This window comes from Larus michahellis, chromosome 2 (assembly GCF_964199755.1).
Source record: "Larus michahellis chromosome 2, bLarMic1.1, whole genome shotgun sequence".
NCBI lineage: Eukaryota > Metazoa > Chordata > Aves > Charadriiformes > Laridae > Larus > Larus michahellis.
The window spans coordinates 54,595,571-54,620,497 of record NC_133897.1 but is presented as its reverse complement, the minus strand read 5'-3'; the positions used below and the strand labels follow the sequence as shown (position 1 = coordinate 54,620,497).

The 24,927-nt window shown below is 39.8% G+C and overlaps 2 protein-coding genes across 5 annotated transcripts in view; one reads left to right on the top strand and one right to left on the bottom strand.

Moving 5' to 3' along the window:
• The window catches only part of AVL9 (AVL9 cell migration associated), a 42,814-nt gene extending 36,525 nt beyond the window's left edge, over window positions 1–6,289 (top strand). For 2 of the 3 annotated variants that reach the window (XM_074575495.1, XM_074575496.1), the window contains exons 15-16: window positions 678–766; window positions 1,642–6,289. In XM_074575495.1, coding sequence (XP_074431596.1) covers window positions 678–766; window positions 1,642–1,736 — 184 coding nt within the window. In that variant the 3' untranslated portion in view covers window positions 1,737–6,289. The remainder of the gene's footprint in view (window positions 1–677; window positions 767–1,641) is intronic. The other variant, XR_012585563.1, reaches the window with a different exon arrangement.
• A 4,120-nt stretch (window positions 6,290–10,409) lies between these two features.
• KBTBD2 (kelch repeat and BTB domain containing 2) lies at window positions 10,410–24,422 on the bottom strand. 2 transcript variants are annotated; one of them, XM_074575497.1, is made up of 4 exons: window positions 24,196–24,422; window positions 16,569–17,098; window positions 13,576–13,741; window positions 10,410–13,137 (listed from the first exon to the last, which is right to left on the bottom strand). In XM_074575497.1, exons 2-4 carry the CDS (start codon window positions 16,736–16,738, stop codon window positions 11,602–11,604), a joined length of 1,872 nt encoding a protein of 623 aa, XP_074431598.1. In that variant the 5' UTR covers window positions 16,739–17,098; window positions 24,196–24,422; the 3' UTR covers window positions 10,410–11,601. The 2 variants fall into 2 exon arrangements, with proteins under 2 accessions (XP_074431598.1, XP_074431599.1); XM_074575498.1 differs by lacking the exon at window positions 24,196–24,422 and adding an exon at window positions 23,433–24,183.
• Between the last annotated feature and the right edge of the window lie 505 nt (window positions 24,423–24,927).

The window sequence follows — 24,927 nt, the reverse complement described above, 5'->3', positions numbered from 1 at the left end:
CATGGTGTGGTGTTAAGTTTTACATAAATGGGTTTGAAAAGCCTGAAATATGGACTTGAATGTTACAATTTAAAACTAAATGAGATTATTTTCAAGTGATTACACTTGTGCAGTAGAACTGATTGCTTTTGTGCTTTCCTTTCCAAATGATGGTAGCATCTGTCGTCTTTTTGCATTTCTTTAACAAGAGCATGAGTGTAAACTGTGTTTGACCAAAAATTTAATCTTAAGGCAAGATACAAAGTAAACGCTATTTAGAAAAAAGAATAAGGACTGATCCGGAACGCTTACTATTTTGTTTAAAGTTCATATATTATAGCTAAAACTTCTCAAAACTACTGGAAATCTGACTTTGTAATTTAGAACATAAATGTGTTTTTGTAAACATTCTGGAAAGGTACAAAGTGTATTGTATAAGAATGAACCACTGGGAATTTTGATTCCTGTCTTGCTGACAGTGTCCTTTCTTCCTCGGAGAAGCTTGCCTAACTGATCCGTGTGGATAAGATGCATGTAGCAATTACGGGATTGACCGTGTATATAAAAAAAACCCTATATATATGTATGCTATGTAAATCTGTGTGTGTATTGATATGTGTTCTACTATGTGTTTTATTTACATGTAGAAGTAATAAGAAGTCAGTCAACTAACAGTCTTCAGTATCTCTCTTGTTTAGCTCTGTGCAAAACAGTGAACGTGGGAAAAAGATTGGAAATGTGATGGCTTCTACTAGCCGAAATGTTGTACAAACAGGAAAAGCTGTAGGTAAGAAATTTATTTAAAACCAGCTTGCGTCTAAGCTGTATCTTTCTTTGAAGAAGCATCCTATATCTCAGTTATATTTCGTTTTAATCCAAGTGTACTTTATAACATACCTACAAAACAGAGCAATATTTTGAGGGGTAAAGCTGCTGATTGAGGCCCTGTATGTTGTGTAATAGTGGAAAGAGAAGCAGCTAAACAAAGAAATAAAGTGTAAATTGCTTTTCCAGTGTGGGATGGAGATGAACTTGGGGAGAGATCTTCAGGTAAAAGCTTTCATATAATCTGGAAATGCTTAGACCACACCACCACCTTCTACATTGAGCTATTCTCCTTTTTATATCACTCTGACTGAAACTACCCAGAGCTGGTTGATATCATAGGAAGACTTTGTGTCAGTTGTGCCAATTTCTGCAGGTTTTGCAATAGTCTGTAGTTTTCCGGAAAAGCACTCATTGCACTTGAACAGGGGCAACATCCCATTGTCATCTTGCAGTGCACGATAACATGAGTTCACCCATTGAAGAATCTGATGGTTGTTCTGCAGTAGCTTTGCCAGAAACTGTTTAGCTTCCTCTTTTATTCCATTGGAGTCTTTCTACTCTTCTTGCTGTTGTACGCTCTGGCAGGGAGCACCTTTCGGCCCCAAGTCTAGCAAAGTCTTCCGGGGCAAAAGAGAACGTGGGCCATTTCTGCTGAGCTGCTGTGTTCAAATTCTTTGAATGTTGTCTGGCACAGACTCTGGACTTGGGTTTTAAATCCCAAAACTGATTGTGTGGGGTTTGTTATTTGTTTGGTTTTTTTTAATTATTTTTTGTAGTATCTTAGTAATGATAACACTGCACTATCGACCTTCTTTCTTTTGTTCTGTAATGCAGGTCAATCAGTTGGAGGAGCCTTCACAAGTGCGAAATCAGCTATGTCATCGTGGTTTTCCACTTTTACACAGTCAACCCCAAGCCTTGGGGACTAAATGACGGTTTTGTACAATGCTGCTGAATATTTCAGGTGCAATGCTTTCAATGAGCTGTAAAAAGGCCACTCTAAAACATAGGAGTGGAGATTAACTACCCAGGACCAAAATAAGGCATATGTTGCTTGCAAGCAGACATGGAATATTATCATTTGGTTTCACTAGAAGTATAGAAGAATGGTGAGTGTCTCCATATAATGGGATGGCATTTGCAGTATACTGGTTGTATTTAAAATGACTACTTTTCTTTAAAACTGAGCCTTTATAAAGACATTAGCAAACAGGGCTTGTTGCAAGCCAAATGTGTTTGGCTTTAGATTTGTACATTTTCTTGGATGTTGAAAATTATTTATGTAAACTAGTTATATTTTTCAATCCAAATAGCCAAATGTTTGTGGATTCTTGTTAGAAGTAAGCAGAGTATAAATACTGATTCCTCTTTCAGGTCGGATTTGAGAGCATCTCTGCAAAAAGTATATGGTGAAAACCCTTAAAGGGTTCAAGCCAGGTGGAACTTTCTTGCTTTCACCTGCAAAATAAAATCATCACGGGGCAGAGTAAGACTGTGGATGACTTAAGGGTTTTTTTCCTTTCTCCTCTCTAGCCGTGTGCAGTTGTTTGCATTGATCTGGCTCTGGCTCTCTTTGTGTCCCCAAATCTGTGCAACAGTTGCGAAATCAGTATTTTCTTGATGTTATCCAGTAGGCCTTCATAACTTTGCATACGTTTTGGCTGTGTTTTTACCCTGGGATGTGAATGGGATTCCAGTTGGAGAGATCTCTTCAGGAAGAGTATTACGAAACAATTCTCCCAAATTGGGATTGGATCATAAACAGTTTTGTGAGGTCTTGCTCTATTATGATGTAATTACACCATCAATGTAGTTACATACATAAATGAATACAAAGTACTAAAAATGCTTAAAATTAGTACAGTAGCAAACTCTGTGTATTTTTTTTTTTTTGCCAGTAAAGTTATGAAGACTCTTCCAAACGAAAATCAGCTATATTGATTTTCTGTGTCGACTCAGGGAATGTTCTGTTTGGATAACTACTTTTTTCATACAGAATTGAGAGGGTAACTGAAATGGCTCTGTTCGTATCCTTGTGTGAAGAAATATAATAGTTTATATGAAAAGATGTGGCATAATGCTGTATTTCGTATGTAACATGCATGCAGTATCTTCTGTATGCAAGCGTATTCCGCTTCCTACGTTTCCTGATTCTGAGATTATTTCCTGTTTCCCGCAATGTGCGTGCCGCTATATGCCTTCTAATATCCCCACGTAATAGCTGTTAACTTTTTCTACATTACATTATCAAATGTTCCAACTTGCTGCAGTTAAAAGGCTTTTACTTTATTGCCTCATCCGTATCTGTCAGCATTTTGCCATGTTCTTTTCTGGGGCCAAGCCTTCAAGTCATGGTTATTTTTTCTGTTCCTCAAATAAAATACAGAAACTGTACAAAAGATGAACATGAAGGTTTGAATGTAATTTGTTTTAAGAAATTAACGTTCTAGTTTCTTTAGGTGCATTTGAAAAGCTAATAGAAAAGCCACACTTGTATCACATACTGTCCAACAACTTAGTTTTCAGTTTTCTTGCTTTGAACGGCAATTTGAAAACACAGGATCTGGTTTAAAGCCTTCATTAGTTTCTTTCCAGGAGAAACTAGATAGAATGGCTGTGGAAAACCTGAGAGAGTAGACAGCTCATTTGAGTAGTTTCACTGGAGAAGGGCAAAAAAGGCCCCTAAAGTTCTACTAATCTGTTGCTTCTGACATAGAAGTAAAATGTATCTATAGAACTGCAACTATTGCGGCTGGTCTCTGTGTGTATTTCTGTATCTCCTAAAACTTCTGATGCTCTTTTCTATTTTATTCCACAGCTCTGTAATAGCCATTTATATCTTTTTCAAACATTAAGTAATACTTGATATGCAGGAAGAGCTCTGGTGAAATAAGACTAGGGCTGCATTTATTCGTGATGAGTCTAGAGCTTTCTGATTCAGCATGCAGATAAGAAAATAATCAAAAATAATCACTTGCTTTTGTGAAATGGCTAACGTATTATCTGCTGTCTGCGATTTAAGTGGTCAGGCTTCATGTTGTAGTGAAGCCTGAATACAGGTGCCTAAAGGATTTAAGCACCTATAAAACTAACTTAAGGCACACTATAGATAAATTCAGGCTTGGGAGCTCATGATGCGAGTTCTAGGAGCCAGGCAAGTTGTTGGTATTTATATGTACGAGGTATAGAAACAGGACCTTCAAGGATCCTTTTTCAATATCCTTGTCTTTGTCACCTCCTCACCTGAGTTTCTTCTGTAGAATTCTCCTATGCCCAAAATTTGTACAGCCAATTTGTATAGCTCTCTGCATTCCCCTTATTCCCACAGACTCCATCGCTGGCCCAGGGATATTAGAAAGCTGATTTTTTTTTTTTTTTTACTTTTATTTTTATTTTTGGTAGATTGATCTGAGGAAAAGCAGAATGAGGTGCCCTCTGCAGTGCTAAGCTGATGCACAGCTGCTTGCTGCTTTGTACAGGGACTCTATTATGATACTTCACAGTATTTCTCTTACGGGGGAGAAGATCAGGCAGATCTTTCTCTGCTGTCTTTTTCCTACTGTCCCAGCTGTCTCTGTTGTGGAGCCAAACATACAACCTGATTAAGAGTATTTTCCTTTCTTCACAAATGATAGAATAAGAAACTTTTCTTCATTTTCAACCTTTTTAAGAACTGGCATCCTGCTAGCAAATTTTAAACTCAGTGATTAAGACTCATGCAGCGGGTGGAGATGAACTGATCTTTGTGAGATGTGTTCTTCATTGACATGTATGCTTGCTCTTTGATATTTGCTTAAGCTTACTTTTGGGCTGTAGGAAGGCATGCAGTCACTGACGTTCATCTAAGTTCACGTAGTCCTGTTCTTAATTTAATGGTTGTAACCTCTTTAGTTAAATCCAATGCAAATGCAAGTTATTTTCCTCCCTTCTGTTTTAAAATTTCCAGTGCAAGCATTATTACTTAATCAGAAAGATTTAGGCAGTCGACTTCCATTTGAAAGACCCTGACATCCATTTCTGCACTGCAAGAAACACCGAATCCTAAACAAATTGGTGGTAGTGCCTCTAATGAGTCAACTGTGAAGCTGTCGTTATGGCTCTGTCATGATGTATGTTGCAAGGGTATTTCTGGCTGTCAACGTACAACATGAAGTGACTTCCAGGTAATACAGTAGCACATCTCCTGACCTTCTGGCGTCAAAAGCATCAGCCTCTGCTTTTTGTATGTGCTGGTATTTGAGGAACTGCCTATTGAGCACAGGAGAGAAGATACAAGGCCCCAAAACTCCACAACACTTAAATATCATTGACCTAATATTTAATTTGACAAAAACGATCAGCATTTTTCATCAATCACTTTCACGTCACAGCCTGAATTCCTGTGCACATCTGACACATTTCCTCAAATACCACAATGTAATTATCATTTTTTTTTTTTTAGATCAGTGTTCTAGTACATTGCACTTGTTTGACCTTCTGCATCCGTTTTAAGCACCTTTGTAATTAAATTTAGTATTTTGCCTAAACAAGCTTCTGAGTTACATAGAAATTATTACTGAGCAGAGAAACTAACGTGGCAGTACTTAATTGTAATACTGAAGGCATGAGTGCAGTTTTTAAACATAGAAACTGTTGCTTGATAACTGAACATACAAGTAATGTATTTGATTTTTCTTGTGCTGCTTGAAAAATAAATACATCCGGCCTGTTTAAAGCTCTGTCTGCTCAAAAAGCTGTATTATTTTAAGATTAACCCCAGTAGAAGACACTTGAAGGCATCTGGTTTTGATATTGGTAGCTGCTTGTAATACACTTGGCAGTCCTTTTGAAATTTGTCTTCCATTTAAGCCAATTGTGGATGTTGCTTTTGCAAATTTAGGACGAGAGGATCCTTTAGTGTGACATTTTATTCCCTGTTGGGCACTGATCATTGTGAATTGATTAAAGTCTTCAGCAGGTCACAGACCTCTCTTACATCAGTTAAGAAGTTTAGGTATAACTGTAAAATTTTGATTGAGATTTAGCTTCAAAACAGTACGTAGTTTATTTGGATTGTGACATCTGGTCAAAATCAGGATGCTGAATAAATTGATCTGCTGCACATCCAGCTCTCTGCTATAGTGAGCTATTTTAAAACTTCTACTGTAACTATCACTGTACCTAGCTGAGAATGATTTGGTAAATTGCTTTTTTGCAGTAGAAGGAAACCAACTGCCTTGAATAACATTCAGATGTGAATTAGATGAGGCTTATGTCTAGAAAACGGTTACAGTTCTCTAAAATGCATTAAAATTTTTCTGACCGGATGCAAGTAGTTGTGCAAACACACTGAAAGATAAATTTACATCATGTTGTTTATGCGGTGTAATTTTACTTTCTTGCAGGTATTTAGTTTTCATTAAAAAGGGCAACATGGAGAGTATTCATTAAAGGCAGAATCACTACGTTATTGTAATATGATTAAAGATGTATGACAAATTGCTTCATGGTGTTTTGAGTCTTTAATACTGTAGGGGAGGAGAGACTGACTTAAAAAAAGCAGGCACAGAGCTTTCGTTCTGTGATGTTTCTGGTCTTGACCCCATTCTTTATCAAATATTAGAAGTAGTGTTTGGATTCATAAAAATAAAAAAAATAGGGAGCCGGATCACTTCTGTTAGTGTCAGTTAAACAGCAAATCTTGTTTAGATTACCTCATTCCCCATAAACTGACATCATAGGGGTGCACAACATCTGTACGCAGATGGCTTAATCTTGGTTGTAGTGGAACATGGAAGTCCAGCTGTGTTGTTGAGTCCTTCTGTATAGGTTCAAAATTGCCTAATTGTACATTGCTCCTTCTGTAACATTGCATTCCAAAATCAACTGATAGAAAATAAGATTATTTTTTTGTTAACTTCCCTGCCTGAATTTACTGACTAATACTGATGAAAGCATAATTACTATTTGCCTCAATAGTAGCAGAGAAGCACCTACAAAATCCTCTTTTCTTGTGTTAATCTGGATCACCAAGAAAGTAGCAGTGCTTTCTAGACCAGGTGAGCGTAAAGCAAAGAATGAATGTTTATACTGAAGGCAGGACAGTTATCTAAAGGAAGTCAGATGTAGACATATTTTGTTATCTTAAAAACAATGTGGGGAATGACATCACTTGCGTGCTATATGCAACAGATGGAAAATTCTGAAGAGGCAAACTCAGCTGGTCTCTTATCTCTGAATTCAGAGACTATGAAATGCACCTAGAAGTGGAGACTTTAAAAGTGCTGGCATACCAGCGAGTGGCAAAAAAATAACGCTGAGCTTAAGGTATTGTCTAATACAACCTCTGGATACTGACCTTTGCTGCTCTTCATGAAACGTGCATGTATGTGGTTTGATGTGTGTAATGCTGCGTCAAAGAGCTGGCTGAAGAGTCTGTCCACTCCTAAGGTGTGGAACTCCTTTCTCGGGTTTTCCTCTTAGACAAAAACACATGCTTGTAGTTCAATTAGCTAGCCGTGCCTCTTGCACTTTCTAAATCTCAGCATCGAGATTTAGCTTGATGTTTAGCACATAACCCGAACAGACTTTAAGGTCTACATTACATCACTACCTTTTTAGCACCTTTTATTGTCCCGTTTACTGGGATCATATTAATGTAACAGAGGTGCCTAAGAGTGTGTGTATATACTCAATACAGTTTACTATTTTAAGAGATGAAGGCACATAATGCTTCAGGTGACGAGTCATACTGTAGCACTTCAGTAATGGTGTACAAACAACGCTTAAACCCTTTCTTTGCTGAAACAAAGGTATCTAGTTTCACAAGTTAGACCAGGCCGCAGAAGAGCTATGTGTGTTCAGAGCAGGAGGGGAGAAAAGCACACAGAGAGATACTTTTAAGTATTCTGTTTCACCTTTGTGCCTGTCCCATCTTCTCCATTAGCCCTTTCTTCCACGTCAGAGTTTGTGTAACTTGCTCTCACACACTAGTTCACGCTGTTTACCAGCCGCTTCCATACTAGAACATGTGTGGAGATGTACAGATTTCATACAGGCTGCCTCCCAGCATCATGAGCAATGCCTGTGTTTTATTCTGTCTGCTAGCACTCCTCCTCCAGGCTATAAGCTCTGTGAGTAAGAACTCCGGCTTGCTGAATTGGACTCATGATAAATGTTGTAGGAGGGAGATATTTTAAATAATTCCAGAGTGGAACTAAACAGAACTTTGTCTGGCTAATAGGCTGAGCATGAAGTGGAAAGAAACTGGTTTTAAGGGCGAGCCTCCTCCAGAGTCTGCCTAAAAGCTCCTTTCATGTAGGAATCCAGATCCAAAAAACAATTTGAAGTTAGCTGTAAATGGGAAACAGAGGAGGAAACACACCAGCCTGCTACTAGATTCAGTGGTCCGCAGGTGTTCCTTAGCTGTACTGCAATGGGGCAGGTCCTTGTGCACCTAAACAGAAGCACTGAGAAGTGAAAGGAGAAATGTTGTGAAAAGCAGGGCTTTAAATCTTCTTAAAAGTCATCATTTAAAAATTTTATCAAATTATTTTCCCCCAGAATTAACTATCCACCTGATCCTGTTCTCTGTAAAGCTTGACCCAGTTCACTGCCCTAGATCTGACTATTCCCCTTAGAACAAAAGTTAAACTTGCAATTAGGTATGCATTTAAACAATTGTAAAAATGAGTGGATGTATTACAAATTAGCAGAGGCCAGACCACATCTTTTTATTACTTCCAGGTGGGGGGAACTGAAGCTACGAAGGACTAACTTAAAGTAGCTCTACCAGAAAAGAAGCAAACTTTTTGCAAATACAGCAAAGCTTGAGGACATACAAAGTTGATTCACTGAAACTTGTACGTAAGTGTACTTCAAAGCCAAGTACAGGTTAGATAGGCTGGTATTAAGCTGAAGCTTTGTAGTAAGATACTAGTTTAGAGCTCTGTGAAGGCTTTAATCATATTTGCTCCATTTATGAAATGAGAACTGCATTTTTTTCCAGCTGCTGTCTTTGTTCCCACAAAGAGAAGTCTTTCTCTAATTCTACCACTAGTGGCCATTTCCAGGCACGTGACAACATTTTGCCTGCACAGTTTCATTCTCAAATTATTGTGCAAGGAAAGAATTTAGACGAGAATTGCTTTTGCCGGCTGTGTTTTCCTTTGGGGTTGAATACCGACTGCAGCAACTAGTTGTATAAGTGAACTCATAGTAAGCATGTCTTTAACAGAGTCACTGGATAGCTGCTCACCACTTGACTAGTCTTGTCTTTAAGTACTATATTATTAATAATAAATTAAATAAGGTACTATGTCATCTTAGACTATATAAAATTAAAAAATGCAGATAATATCTAGAAACAATATAAAAATAATATATGAAAAAAATGCAGATTAGCAGGAAGTAATGTAGGCCATCTGTATTTTAAAAGATGTTCCTAAATGCATAAAGTCAAGGACAGTTCTCCTAGATTCTGGGAGGCAACTGTGACTTACAGCCACTGCATTTTAGTTACCTATTTCTTACTCAAACTTACCTTTTTTCTCCTTTGGTAAGAAACTATGCATAAGACTTTAAAGTTGAGAGTTCTCAGTAACCGAACAAAGCCCCTGTGCTCCTTCACTTGCTATAGATCATCTGCACTTCAAGAACATGGGCTTGCCCTAAAGCCTAATGCAGCCTGGTAACAGTAGGCTGAAGGGAGAATGACCCACAGAACTGAGCAGTTACTGGCTGGAGTTACTAGGATACCACTCAGGTTTTTGCTGGAGGTATGTGATTTTCCAAATAGCATTATAAAGTAGTGTCGCTGTTTTAACATATATTCCCTCAAAAAGGCTCACGACTGGACATCCCAAGCTACATGAAAGCAATATAAACAGACTTATCAGCAGGATCCCCCGAGTCACTCCTCCCCTCTTATCTAAGCAATTCACATGTTTAAAAAAAAAAAAAAGTTGATGTAATGGTAAATGCAGACGTGTCACAGTCATAAAAAAAATTAGTAGCTTACCTCTTTCTGTTAGAGCCATCATTATTCTGGATTCCATAAATCCCTACATGGCACAAAATGGCAAAGCATTAAGAAGAATTTTATTTAAGGCAGATTTCTTATCTAAAGCCCCTTTTCCAGTCAAAACCTTTAATAGTTGTATAAGACAAAACTTTGTAAATCCACTTCAGACAAAAACATATAGGTGTCATCTTAGGTGAAAGCTGTAATTGTATTTACTGGAATAAGAAATGGAATTAAGGAAGCATCAGGATGACGGAGTAAGTAAATTTGCTCTTGATATTGACCTGAAAATAGGTCTCCCACCTTCTCAGCTTATGGAGAAAATTCCACGTTACCTCCTTAGTGCCCGCTGTTCTTCACTTTCAGTGGAGCATAATTTGTCCCATGACTGGAGAAGTGGACTGAGGTTCTATGCGATCCTCAGTGTGACTTGAGTATCTAATTTCCAGCTTTCACTGACCAGTAAGCACAGTCAACTAATGTGCTTACTTGTCTCCAGGCTTTTCACAGCTTAACTATTTCAAGCTGCCTTCAACAAACTGCTTGCTAGAAGGGAGGGTGTCATACCTGCATCAACTTCAACCAGAAAGCACACTCAAGCTCAGTTGTATTCAGTCTTTTTTAATAAATTAATGTCATTCAAAATACAGTGCCAGAACATGATGCAGCTGAACATGCTAGTAAGGTTTGTCATGAAGCACCTGTGTTCATGTTAGATTGGCGGCGCCCCGCTACTGCTAGTGGTTCCTGGGATTAATGCCAGAGCAGCACTAGTCATCTGCTCTCCTGCACACAGAGCACAGGATATTCCTGAACAGTTTGCTCCCTCCCGCCCCCCCAAAGTAAAAAACCTGATAGCTAAGGGATATCTATACACAATCACACTACAGTAATGCTTGTTATTAAATTAACAGAAAATAAAGACCTGGTTAATCCACACTAAAACTTTGTTTTACAATGGAAAAATACATCAGCAGCAGGAAGTAATATACATGAGCCAATGTTACTGTAATACAGAATGTGGAGACATTTACTGATTAAAGCTCCACATAGACCCGCACTATGAGGGCTGACAATTCCTATTGCAAGCCCAGCAACTTAAGTCCACACCTGGTAAACTACCAGCTGCTTGGAAGACCTGTATTCTAAATAGACAGGTATAAGTTAGTGAAAATAGAATACATGCACCTAATAATACAGCTTGACTGAACCTGCAGTCGCTTTGCCCTGCATGTTACCATACAATGGAAGATCTACCCTTCCTACCACAGGTAGATCCATGGGATTTGTTTCTTTTTCTTTTAATGGCATTACTATACCAACATGGATATTAGTATTAAGTAAGTGCAGCACAGTCCTTTAAATGGGCCACACTGACAATTATATAACTAGCGCTTAAGTAGACTATCCAGAAGTAGATCAAATATAACTGGAAGATACTTTCAAAAGAGTTGTGACATCATCCTAGAAACAGTAACTACTTTTTTTCTGAAGCTAATTTTCCTGAACTGAGACTTCATAGAGCTAGAAATTAATTCTTTAGACAAGTCAGATGCTTAAGCTCATGATATACATATATGTTTCTCAATTATCAGATAATAGTATTTCAGATTATGGAAGCCTATCTGCTCATTTCACTGATTCATACTGAATGGCGGCAAGTGTTAGGTAGGGCATAAAAATACAATTCATGAGAGACAGGTTTGACATTTCTGTTTCCAGACCTGTTCTTTCACAACTATTTATTTCAAGGTAACTGAGCACAGAATCAGTTGTGCAGTCTCATTTGGGAGCTATACAGGTGGTAGAGTAACCATCTCCCCATCCAGCTCAAATTCATCAGCTCCATCTGGTGAGAAGAGATATGTTGGAGGTTTCCATGGGGACTCTTCAAGGCAAGATGGATACAGCTTTCCTACAGTGCACCGGAAGTCTTTCCCCAAGTCCCACAGCACACGTTCCGATATGTGCTGTCTAAGGAACCAGCGATCGAGTTCCAGGTCATATTGATAGGTGGCATACTTTGCTCTCTCGTTCATGTGGGTTTCTCGTATAAAGACACATAAAGAATTAGAGATGACAACGGCTCTAACGCATGGGTCAGAATACCGCTTGGCAGGGATATTGGCTGCCATTCTCCATTCGTTTTTATTCACATCATAGATTTCCACAGTTACAGAAGACCCATCTACAGTACTGCTCGGGAGTCTTATACCAGAATTGCTGGCAATATGCAGTCCTCCGATATAGAATATTTTATCACCAAAAGCAGCAGCTGAAGCAAAACATCTACTTGTTTGTCGCATAGCCATTTCTACCCAAGCATCTGACCTGGGAAAATAACAGTACATCAAGTTGTGTGCCATTACATAAATGCAGTTGTGAACTGCTACTGCTGTGCTCCATTGCCACGCGCAAGGCAACGGGCTTACCATGGTCCACTCATCTTTCTCAGTATCGTATCTCTCCACAGTTCTCCTGTTGAGTTCTCCACCAACACTATCTCCTCCGATTGCATAGATGTATCCTTCACAGCAGACCAGGGATGGCTTTATACGAACAAAGAGCATCGGTGTCTTTGGAAACCAAGTGTTTTGCTGTGCATCAAACCAGTAAAAGCAATTCACAGTTCTGAAGGCAGCCTGGAGTTTGCTGCTTTTACTGTGATTGGTTTTCGTGTTTTTCAGAGGAACTTGCCCGCCTGCTATATAGATGTCATTATCGGGAGTTACAAGCGTCCCAACCTTATGCAAGTCAGCAGGAGGGTTGCAGAGTTTGTAAACTTTTTCTGCCTGGGGGCTATAACAAACAGAAGAATAAAGACTACCAGGGTTTTCAGCAGCAGCTTCAATGAATATCATCATCTCCTCTTTTGTCATACCAAGTCTGGGTTTGAAAAATTTGGGCATCGATTTGTACAATCCTTGCACCACCACTGATTTATCATTAGGTGGCAAGCCTTGAAACCAGGCTCTCTGGGTTACTTCTGAAAGTGCATCAATTCGGATTTGGCTAAGAACAGAGGACAAATACTGCGATCGTGATTCTGTGTTGTACTCCAGCCATAACATAGCAGCTTCACGAACTGTCTCCTCCTTTTCCACATTTAAATTGTCGCTGCTTAAAATATCTATCAGTAGATCATGTGACAGTTGCATGAAAGCCTCCTGGTGGTACACAGCTGTGAACTTGTGCTCTACCATTCTTTTAGCACTCTGTTTTAACTCTTCACAGCTGAAGAGATCAGCAAAACTTAATAGACGCACACAATTTTCTGCGTTAATTTTTTTGATTAAGTATTCTCTACACCGTTGTAACACATCATCTACCTGTAATGCAAAGAAGAAACACACCACGTGTTACTGCATGCAATCTATTCGTTCATGTAGCAGCAGCAGGTAAAGTTACCTGCATTTAGCATTGAACACCAGAGTTTAGACCTGCAATACTATATATATACAAAAATACAGTAGTGACTTACTCAACTGATTCGTACAGATCAAGTACATCACGTGATTATGTCTGCTTGACAAACTAATTGTCTAAATATTGGAAGTGCACTGTTTTACTTCCACCCTCCACAGGGTCGATAAAGCAAGGAGGGATGGGTACATGAAACATATCTGGCAAGCAACTGCTGCCTATACTGAGCAAACTGAACAAGAGTATTTTGAAATGACTAAACAAAGACTATTTAACAAGACAAAGAAAAAAATGGTTCAAAGATTAGAAGCAGTTATTTCATACTCAAAATAAAACATTCCTACCTGTAAGAAGCAGGCAGTTTCATAAAGCTGTTCTACTGTGCTGTCGCTTATTGCCAAGTTACCCGTGTATGCATAAGTTATGATAATTTGTAAAGTGGCTGCATCCACATTCCTCAGGTGTACATGTGTCTGTTTACTTTCACTTAGCCCACTCATGAACATGGCTCTGAAGAGAAATACACATATTAAGACAAGGACCAACAGTAAGGACAGTAATCTTAAAGTCACTTATCACCTATAAGCCTTCAGTAAACAATACAGGGGTTCAGTATTTACCACAGGCTACCATCTAGTATTTAAGATACAGCATTTGTACAGAACATTCAAAAAGTACCATCAGTGCCCTCTGTAGAAATGTTTTATATTTATGCAAACTCTTTTGTGTTAATCAGCAGAGAACTCCAGTGATTTTGGAGTTTTAATGACAAAATTTAAAACTTTTTCTATGTCAGGTGATGATAAGAGGGAAGAAACATCCTCCAGAAAACACTGTTGAAACATATACAGATAGATTTTAGGTTCTAAAACGGAAGCAGCAGATTTATGCAATGGACTGAGCTGAGTCATATCAAAAAGCATGCTCCTCTGGGAGGAGGAGAAAGTTAGCTCAGAAAAATGGAGCAAGGACTAGCCCTCCATGAAGTATTTCTTATATACCATTCATAATAATATCAAACTTCAAGTTTGTAGACACAAAAAAAAAAATGACAGAAAGAGCTATCAGACTTGGTCTGAAAACAAACAAATGAAACCCCACATATTTCCATTACATATTTCTGAAGAAGTGGAAAGGCAATTAAAAAAAAAAAGAGGTTATTGTTTCCATAATGCATTACATACTTATTGCCCGTTCTGATTTATAAATTGCAACAGTTAAGAACTAACTGGATTCTAGTACTTCAGGTACTTGCCAATTTTCTTAAAATGGGGGACATCAATTTTAAGAGCTTTATATTAATTCAGGTTTGGCGTTACGGTTGTATAGAAAATTCAGCTCAAGGCTCTTTATATTTTTGGGGGGCTTTTTAGGAAACCAGATATGATAGAAGTTAGAAGGGACGGTGGATGCACCCTGCAGTCCTGCCTCCAGCTGGAGAGGTGAAGGGGACATGGAGATACATTCCCTCAGTAAAGTCGTTCCAAGAAGGAACTTGCATTTTAGGAGAAATCACTGACTGGCCAAGTGCATATCAACTTGCCATGCAGCTTTTAAAAGGTAAGCAAGACAGTACAAGCACCAGCAGAGACTCCTCTCCATAGAAAGGAAGAGGTGGCTTTCAGAGAATCTGGCTCTAGCATATGCTTGAACATTGCTTAGTGGCCTGTGCTGGAGCTGGGCTGCCGCAGCACAGCACTCAAGCACAAAGATGGAAGGTAAGCTGGCTGCAGTCCTGCACAATGGCTGGATCACGCTAAGAGATGCTTTTCTGTTCTTCCCCCTCTCCCCGCAGCCTCCTTTGGGGCTATCAATTTTTCATAATGAAGCTAAATTTAGGAAGCTGAGCATCTTTTTGTAAACCAAGTAGAGAAGAAAAACAGATCATGACAAAACCACAAGCTTGATACTTCTTTTAACCAGTGCCAAAACCTCATTCCATAAATAATAAACAAACACATAGGAATAAGAGATCTGACTGCATATTCTAATGCAGCACACTGTGTGGACCCGTGACAGCTTTCCAACCTTATGATTAGCCACCCACATTAGATCTGGCCACATCTCCAGTGGCTGTTATTTTATAGACTGTTGGAGCTATGTCATCTGCAGAAGGCCAACAGCAACAATCATTATCTAGTGATCACACAATACTTGTTGCTAAAAATTGTACCAGACTCATCCGAGATGAAAAAATTAACACAAAACCTAGCAGCCACAAAAACTTCTGTGAAAGTCATAAGTTAATCCTCAAATAATTCCCTACAATAGAAGTTATTCTCTATATTCTATACAAGAAAGCAGACAAAATACAGAAAACATTTAGAAGCATTCTGTATAGCGAGCCCATCACAACAAGAAAACAGAATTTGCAAACCTTCCCTTGATTAAATGGGAAAGAAAAGTTATAATCCCTCCACAATGCAAGAAGGTAAAACATGCAGGGATGCTACCAAGACTAAACTCAAGCTTCAAAATTCCTTCCAGACATGCAGATTAATTATACTGTGTTGCCAACAAAAAATGATTAATCACTGCAGACAATTCATGGTGCCTCATCTTCTAGGACTTAACTATGAAGGTATATGCAAAAAGTAGTAGCACTCAACATATCTTATTAATAAAAACTTTTCAAAAGACAAAAAAACAGGACACCTGGGAAGCAGGAGCTACCAATTTTAAAATTGCAACATGATCTCAGTGGCGGGGGGGAAGAGCAAAACGAAAAACAAAACCAAAAAACACTGACACACAAAAAAGCTGTTGCATTGTAGCAAGACTTTCAGACACAAGAAGAGTTTCTGGCTTCTTTGCTGAGCAGAGAAAACCAAATGATTCAGAAAACGAACCCGTGAACTTGCACAGCAATCCCTACTCTTAGCAGAGGCTTCTGCTAAGAAACTACAGCTAATAAACATGACAATGGAACTCCCATAGCCAAGTCTCAATAATCCCCTGTTACCCTACCTTGAGAAATAAAAAAAAAAATTAAATATTTGAAGATTAAGGATGAAGAAATGTCCTAATTATTCAGACTTGAGTAACTCCATAAAGAAAACAAACCATCACAACTGTGATTATTTTTTTTGCCCCACTTCTTGTAAAAACTACAGTACCTAGCAAGAGTAAGTCACAACATGCTGGAAAATTTATTTTACTCTTTTGGTGTTGTTAAGTAGTGATATTTCTTTTTTTTTTTTTTTTTTTTTTTTACTTACTTCAGTGATCTTTAAGACTCTCTGCAACACATTAATTGTTAATCAATTAAGAAATATTACAATCAAAAACAGGTATCATAGATTTTCTAGAATTAACAGATCCTGCTTTGAATATTTACCTGAAATACGAGCTGCACGTTGCAAGAACCATCTTATGGCAGGGAAATTCAGTGCCCTCAACAATCAACACTATGTCAGTTAGCAACTGCTGTTCATAAAAGAATTTTAACTGCTCCAGCAAGGATACAGCATACTCGGTATTTATCTGCCTCTCGTCCTGGGTAGACATGACTGTATTCCATTAATATTTCCAGGACCAGAGAGAAAAGTCAAGATCGTTTCACCAGAGAAAGGTCAGTTGAATGTTTCTGAAGTAAGCAGGGAAGAAACAGCAGGAGGTCTGTAGCCTTCAGAAGTGATACCGATAAAAAGAGGCAGTGTTATCTTGGACTGCTGAATCAATGTTTCAGACTTTGACCTACTATTAGGTCATCATGCTTTGACTTGATGTCACAGTCTGTTCAGAGGCTTTCAAGAGTGTCTGCAGAGCTCCTGTTGAGATCTATGATGCAGCAAATGAATGAGCAAAAGTGAAGTCTGAGGTAGATTTCGTGGTAACATCTCGTGATCAGTGGCTGCACTTGAATGACTGAAAGCAGGAAAATAAAATTAATTTACACGTTAGCACTTTTTCAAAAACCTTTCATAGTTACCCCTTAAAAGTAATTGTGTAACAAAATTATTTCTAAATTAGTACTAAGTTACTTGCACAAAAATCTTTTTGAGAAAAAAATCTGAACAACAAAGTATCAAAGAGAAAAGAAAAGCAGAAGAGTTCATACATTCATTCTCATCAAGACATAAACTCATGAATTAAGATAACTTATTTTGTCAACACGGCTTCTAAGGCTGTAGATTTAAAACAAGGTTCAGAAGACTTTGTTCCTCTTCCAAGAATTACTCAGTTTTCCCACTGAGTACACCTGTGCATTTCCTTCAATCATTGATAAGATAGCCACATTTTTTTCATTTTCACATAAAACAGCTGCTTTTTCTTCTTCTCTGTTTGCATCTACAAAGACACTAAAAATATAAATGCAGTTTCTTTCAACATTCCATCACTTTCCAATTAAACTCTCAGCATCATCATCAACCCTTTCATTTCTCCTTTAGCATTCTAACAGAGAACAAGCAGAACCAGAGTTAAGGATTAAAAAAGAGACAACCTAACAGCCTATATTCCAATTGCTTATTTGATTCATCTTCCCTGTGCAGAAGGGCTACACCTATTAACATTTCACATTTCATTTTTTTTCCTTCTGAGTCATTTCCATACAGCTGCAGACAGGAGAAAACAAAAATAAGGAGATAATAGGAGCAAAGGGATGCTGGAATAACAGGGGTCAAAACACTTGGAGTGGTTATAAAGCAGTGACCACGGGCTACCAAAGTCTGTTTTCTTGTTTGGACATTTCTCCTCCTCTTAAAAAACGGAGTCAGGTTTTATCTTATCTTCCATGTGAACACAGAAACATAATTAAGAATGGGATAGTTGTGACAGTAAAATCACCATCACCAAGGACACCAGCATACCACATCTATCAAATACTTCCAGACTTATTTAATCTCGCACTGTTCTTTTGCATTACAAAAAAATCAAGGAATAACCAGGGACATGTTTGTCTAAGACATCGCTATCATTATAGTTCACGATGAACATGAATGCAGAAATACCTTACTTGAAATTCCATACAAAAATACACAATTTAGTTTAAGATGAAGGCTGTAGAAATACCTGCCAGCCATATCAAAGATCTGCTATTTCAACAGTCCTGCCTGTAATACAATTCAAAGACAGCTGTCTTTTAACATTCACTCACTTGAAACAGATATGCTTAATTAATGCCACTTTAATTACTACTAATTTAGTGTCACTGATCTTTTTCAGTGAAGAAATAGACACAAACAAGAATCTCAAACTCTTAGTTTTCATTGGCTGTTTAACTGGAAAACAGTCAAAATAGTCAAACACAATGTTCGTTCAGGTGAAGGCAGTTAATTAAGAAAAACAGAAAAAGTGTTAATATTTGGGGGACAAAGAAGGAGAGACTACTATCTGCTATAATAACAGATATTAGCATAAGTCTTCACTTCAGACCTTCATGCCTTCAAGACCTTCAGACCGCTGAAGCCACTAAACCATATCAAAGATACAGAAAGATACTGCTCCTCTAAAGCAATGACCTTCTGCTTCAAGTCACTGCTTCTTTTCACCAAATTAGTATGCATCCTATCTCTGCATCACCGACTGCTATCCTGGTTATCTGATAACAGCTTAACATGTAACCCAATCCATTGACAGATTTCACACTGAACTTTAAATGGCTACAGAGACACACAGACTTCCTAAGTGTGTTAGGCCCACAGAAATAAATAGCTCATGGCTCTACTGGTATCCCGGGTCTCTCTACAACATTGTTTTTTGTGGCTTAGGAGTAAAGTTTCAAGAACAACAGAAGCTGGTGGATTAAGCTCTGTTTGGGCAGAGCATCAGTAGTACTAAGCTTTAGCAAAAGAAGTCATTGATATCATAACTTCTTATTACGACGTAATTTTGAAGAATATAAATCAGGAAAGTTTCAGAAACAGGAAAAAAGAGCAAAATAATCTGCACTGTTTTAGTCATTAAGTAACAGAACCAGTCAAGGATGCTATGGAGAAATTGATATACACCTGATAGTAAGATTAAAGACATTTTTGGCAGCATGCAGCTGACAGTCAATAACCGAAAAAGCAGACCTGTTCAACAGAAGACAAGTTGAAACTGTGAAATTAATTACTATAAATAGCTGGAACATTTCAGTATGACCCTCAGTAGCAGAAAAGACTGAGGAGATGACAGGAGTCTTGTTGCAGAACATTTTATATGTGATGCAAACCACCTCTGAACTGCAAATTTACAATGCTGGAGTCCTTCCTTTACAGCTGATCTAAAACCATCTCATTTCCCGGATGTGCTCCAGTGAGGTACACGTGCTAGGAACGCACTACATACAGGATTCCACATCCACGCTGTGTTTTGCAGCCAATGATAACCATTCTCTAAAGAACAAAATTTTGTATTTGAAAATTTTCTGTATGTCACAAAGTCAGGAGTTGCATCCCATCCCCTTCTAATGAAGCCATACTAAATAATCCTCAGAAAAACAATAAATACATCAAGAATCACTCAATTTCTGGTCTAAATTTACCATAATTTCTGTTGTCATTTGTCCAAGAGAAGTGAATCTGATCAAAACATTAGGATAAGTGGTGTGGGAACACAATTTTGTGCCTGGACAGTCATCCAAGACTACCTACGTCTCTCGCACCTCTCTGAAAAGTTCAAGACAATTTTAAAGGAGATACTCTCCTCATTTTAGAGGCTGAAAAACTGAGGCACTGAAATAAGAATCAGCTTGTCCAAAGCAGAACTGTAAGAGGCTCAGTTCTCCCCAGTCTCACCTAACATCTCTCTCGCTGCACTGTGCTTGGTTGACATACACCTCTTAGATCTAACTGAAAAACTATGAACTTTAAAAGATGTCTACAGATGCACTACAGTCTCCTGTAGTTCTAGTAACTACACAGCAGTGGACACTTCTGATTTACAGATTAAGATCTATGGCTGAAATTAGCTTAATATCCTGAATGGAGATTGACAAAATAAAAATAATCCTTCAGTACAAATTCTATGAATAAGACTTTCCCTTTCAACGATGTCACTGGAACAACCGTTTTGTTCTGGGTAACTTCTTGGAAGTCAGCTACCTAAAACTGGACTGGTAGGTAGCTGCTGGAAGGCCACAGCAGTACGGGATTGCAAACTACGCCAATTACCGGGTGATCTAAAGTAACTCCCTATCAAGCTGGAGAGCAACGTTAAGTAACAGGTTGATAAGAGGTTTGGTTGGGGTTTTTTTAAGTAATTATTCCTTTTAGCTTAAGTAATTTTTAATGAGGTGGCTTTTAACACTTGTTCATGTACTTGTAAATCTGAATGAGACCACTCCAAGAATTAGTCATCAAATGTTAATGAGTTATGGGACACCTATTTATTGCCTTCCTTGAATCTGTTTATCTTCTGAGGTCAGACAAAGATTGATAAACAGAGATACATACTGTGTTACACACAGGGAAGTGTTAAAACTATACTTCAATGTGTAACATAGAATAATGACTATTTCTAATGTAATTAGTAGGGAAATTAGTTATATAGCTATAATAGTCTTCAACTAGACTAATTCAACACAAAATCTGCTTTATTTTTTCCAAATTATAAGAAGGACAAACAGATATATAGACATGCAACCTTTTGTTTGTTTGGTTGGTTTTTTAACTTAGATATTTTGATACTAGGAAAAGAAATAAGTTCTTCTGAATATCCCATTAACAAGTCTGACAGATTAGATGCCTAACTTCCAATAAAATTCTGGGAAACGCTTAAAGATCTACGAAAGTGTCACAGGTTCCAATCTGCATCTTCAGACACCTAAACATCTCTTGAATTCTAACTTCACTAACTTAAACTCACACTTCAATAGACTAGTATGTTTGCAAGAAAAAGAAAAAAAACCACAACCATCAAAACGTATTTCCCTGGACATTCAACTTATTTAATCTAGTTTTAACTCATTTAAAAAAAAAGCTTTAAATACTACTTTCATGCACTTTTAATCAAATTCCTATTTCCATCCAAGGGCAGCTTCATACAAATCACAAGTGAAAACACGTCTAAAGAAGTGAGTCATTCACTATTTTTAACATAATAAAACGTCAAAATTAAGAACTGAACAACCATAAGCCAAACTGCACAAGCATTCCTGTGCTTAGAGATAGCAATCCTCCCAGCTAGCAATGGAAGCACCAAGCTCAGCCACTTTAATACTTAGTTACTATTAAGGATACACCGAGTTACAAATCAACATGTTTCAAAATGATTACACCAACTACTGGCGTAGTCCTAAAAACGATTAAAATCAATTATTTAAATCAATACACTCTGCCAACAGATCTCAAAGATAGCAAATAAAGAAAGAAGAAAAAGCAGTTGGAAGCTCTAGATTCTTGAGTAACGTATCAAATTTGCATCCTTGGCAGCAAAAAAGAAATAGGTAATTGATGAAGCAGTTCCAGACTTGGAAGTTTTCCTCTCTTCTAAAGCCATCAAAGGTGTCTTTGATAGCACTGCAGTCCAGAAACCTGAGGACATCAAGGAGATTCTAATAAGGCAAAAACATGAAATTTCACAAAAACACAGTGACTGATTTATTCCTACAATATTATCATCTTGAAAATTACTATTCACTTGGAAACTACTACTATTTTCCATACATATTATGCTTGGGAGGTGAGTTACAACTTTGAGGTAGGTGAGCTTTTTGAAACTATGCAGAAGCTATAGACTAGAAGTGTCAGACTCCATGCTAACAACATGTTTGGTCACAATGCGCTCCTCATTACCAGTTTCTTTCCTGTTTTTCTGCTCCTAAAGGAAGTCATACACTAAAGGAAATACCTGCTCAGAAAAAAAAATTAGCACACAATAAACCAACAACTTCACATGGCAACTGGCCTTCCACGCTGAGCATGGGTAGTTTCCATCCCCAAGGGCATTTCTGTTTTGTGGAAAGACTTGACCTGTTTTGGAAAATTAACCTTTCAAAAAAAGTGGGCCATGGATGTCTCCAGTAAGATCCATCAAGTACGTAAAGAAAGTGTTTTGGTTTTTTTCACTGAACACTAGTATGTTAATGAAGCTGGTCTGTTTTATTTAAGAACTTAAATTCCAGTTCACAAGTATACGTCACTCCCTTAAATATTCACTATGAGATATAATGATGTTCAACTATAAATTCAAGCATTTCTACATTAAGAAATTAGATTCGATTAATAATTATTGTAGCTTCACTAACCATAAGTTAGTTCCTGAAAGGTTAGAGTCTTATAATGGATAGCTTATTGACGCATGTGAAATTTAGTCTCAAAATGCAACAGCCACTAAATTAAGGAAGTGACTTTTTAGGATTTCCACTAATTTTAGTCTGTTTCATAATCACATGACCAAAACAAAAAAGCCTGTCTCAAAAAAAAGCCCCAAAAACCACAACAATCACCTGTCCAAAACATAGTCAAAAAAATACTAAATAAGCAGCAACAGCCTTTCTTCTGCTTTGGTCTGTTCCTGCAAGACGCTAGTTACACAGCACTGAGTATAACAGGAACCTTTTACTCCACACACAAAAATAATTAGGAAAGAAGCGTGATACCTATACCCAGATCATGAGATTACACGATTTACACATCTGAGTATACTAAATATTTAAAATTACCTGTTTCTCCTAGCACATTGATGAAAAATTGAACTAAGTCGATTATGTATTGTAATGATTTCCTAAATGCATCATCTTAAACAAAATTCATGTAGATACAGCCCGAGGTGAGCTCACAAGCGCACACAGCCATTCAGGTCCACTATGATCATAAAATAACATAGAAAGTCAAGCTGTGGCTTTGCAAAGAAACCTCTAAAACTGCAGATGCTAACTACAACACAAGTCTATTTCTAAACCATACTTTATTTCAAAAGCAGCAGGTATCTACCCTGTTCGTAACATAAGTAGTGAATACTCAAGAAATTTTAAGCATGTGGATAGCTAACTCCGAAGCTATACCACGCGTATATTTAGTCTATAAAAGCTCACTAAGAACTGACTCTTCCAATCCACATATAAACACTGAAGCCCACCCTTGGTCGTTGTAGGTACTAATACTATACACACACACACAACTAGACACATCCGCAACAAAAGGAGGGCAATTACAAGAAACGGCAATGCTACTACAGCACTATTCTCCTAGATGACTTCATAGTGTCTGCCACTTCAAGCATCTCTAAAAAAAAAAAAAAAAAAACAAAACACCAAAGTTGCAAACATCCCAACCTGCTCAGCTGAAAGGGAGCACTCAGCGCTGGCAGCCCTACTGCCCACCCCATTACAGGCCCGAGTCTACTGTCCCCTCCTGCTTGCGGGGCGCAGCGACACGGTATTAGAGACGGAACGCGGGTTTTTCCCTCTTCCTGACATCCAGGTGCGCCGTCCCGTCCCCTCCTTGCTTTTATTCCTTTCGTGCCTCACTAAGAAGCCCCCCCGCCAGCCATAAAGAAGGGGGCACTTTCCTGCTCCGCGAGTACCGCCCCACGCCGGGGGTCGGGGACGGTCCCGCCGGCTGCACGGCCGAGATCCCGCCGTGCTTCCCTCTCCTCCCGGCTCTCCCGAGCTCCGCCGCGCCGGGAGACAGCCCTGGCCAAGGGCGCGGAATCAGCCCCGGCAGCCACCTCGCCTTCTTCCTCAGGGCGCCTCCGCCACGGGTTCCCGCCGGTGTCCAGCGGGCCCGGAGCCGCGGCTGCCGGGCGAGAGCAGCGGCAGGTCGCGGAGGGGGCGGGCGGGAGCCGCGCCCAGGCCAGGGAGGGCGCGTCAGGCTGCTGCAGAGCCCCCCGCCAGCCTCCCCGCCGCCCTCCGCCGGGGCCTCAGACCCCTCGCGGCGAGGGGCGGCCTACCCCGGCTCCGGCCCCGCAGGCCGCCGGCCGTGAGGAGACGGGAAACGGCCCAACGGCCGCGCCAAAGGAGGGTGACCGGCGGGACGCGAGCGCGGGAGTACTGCCACCACTGCTGCCGCCGTTTCCCCCCTCCAGCCCAGACAAACCTCCCACCGCCGCTTCCTCTTGTGCCTCAGCGTCCCGAGCCAGGGGCGAGGGGGCCGGGGAAGCGGGGGAGGCGGGAAGATCCGGTCTCCCCCGGGCTGCGGAGGCGGCGGCCACTCGCCGCGCAGGCGCGCTGGCCCCTCCCCTCCCTTCCCTTCCCTCCGCCTCCTCACAGCACCACCACCGCCGCGGGCCGGGCTGCTACGACGCGCCGCGCGCCGCCGCCCCTGCGCATGCTCAGAGCGAAGGGGAGGGGCCGGCCCCGCGCTCGCCTCCGCCCCGCCCCCGTTTCCGCTTCCTCGCCCCCCCCCCCCGCCTACGCCCGCAGCGCCCCCTGCTGGGCGGAGCGGCTGGCGGCAGCCCGTGGGCCCAACGGTCACGGGGCGGCGCGGCTCCGCCGGGCCTTGTTCCGGCTCTTCTTCCCCCCGCCTCCATTTCTGCCAGGGGCCCTCCCAGCGGCATGAGGCACCCGGCAGCCGAGGGCTCCTTCGGCCGGCCGCGGGAGCCCCGGAGGCCAGAGGTTTGCCCTTCCCGCCAAGCAAACGCCGCCTGAGGCGTTGTGGGGCCTGCGGCCTGCCGCGGGAGGGGAGAAGCAAGGGAGGTGGGAGGAGTCTGAGGACTGAAGCCTGGGCCAAGGAGAAGGAAAATCCTGAGGAAAAGGCAACTTTTTAAAAGCTCAGGAGTGTTTTTCTTTTTTTTTTGTTTTGTTTTAAATTTCCCTGCCCTTACTAAGA

Excerpts from the sequence above, each read along its gene's own strand:
- KBTBD2 (XM_074575497.1), bottom strand. The coding sequence starts at position 16,738 with ATGTCTACCCAGGACGAGAGGCAGATAAATACCGAGTATGCTGTATCC. Across the intron at positions 13,742-16,568 it reads ACGTGCAGCTCGTATTTCAG|AGCCATGTTCATGAGTGGGC; the intron begins GTAAATATTCAA and ends ATTTCTCTTCAG. Across the intron at positions 13,138-13,575 it reads AAACTGCCTGCTTCTTACAG|GTAGATGATGTGTTACAACG; the intron begins GTAGGAATGTTT and ends TTTGCATTACAG.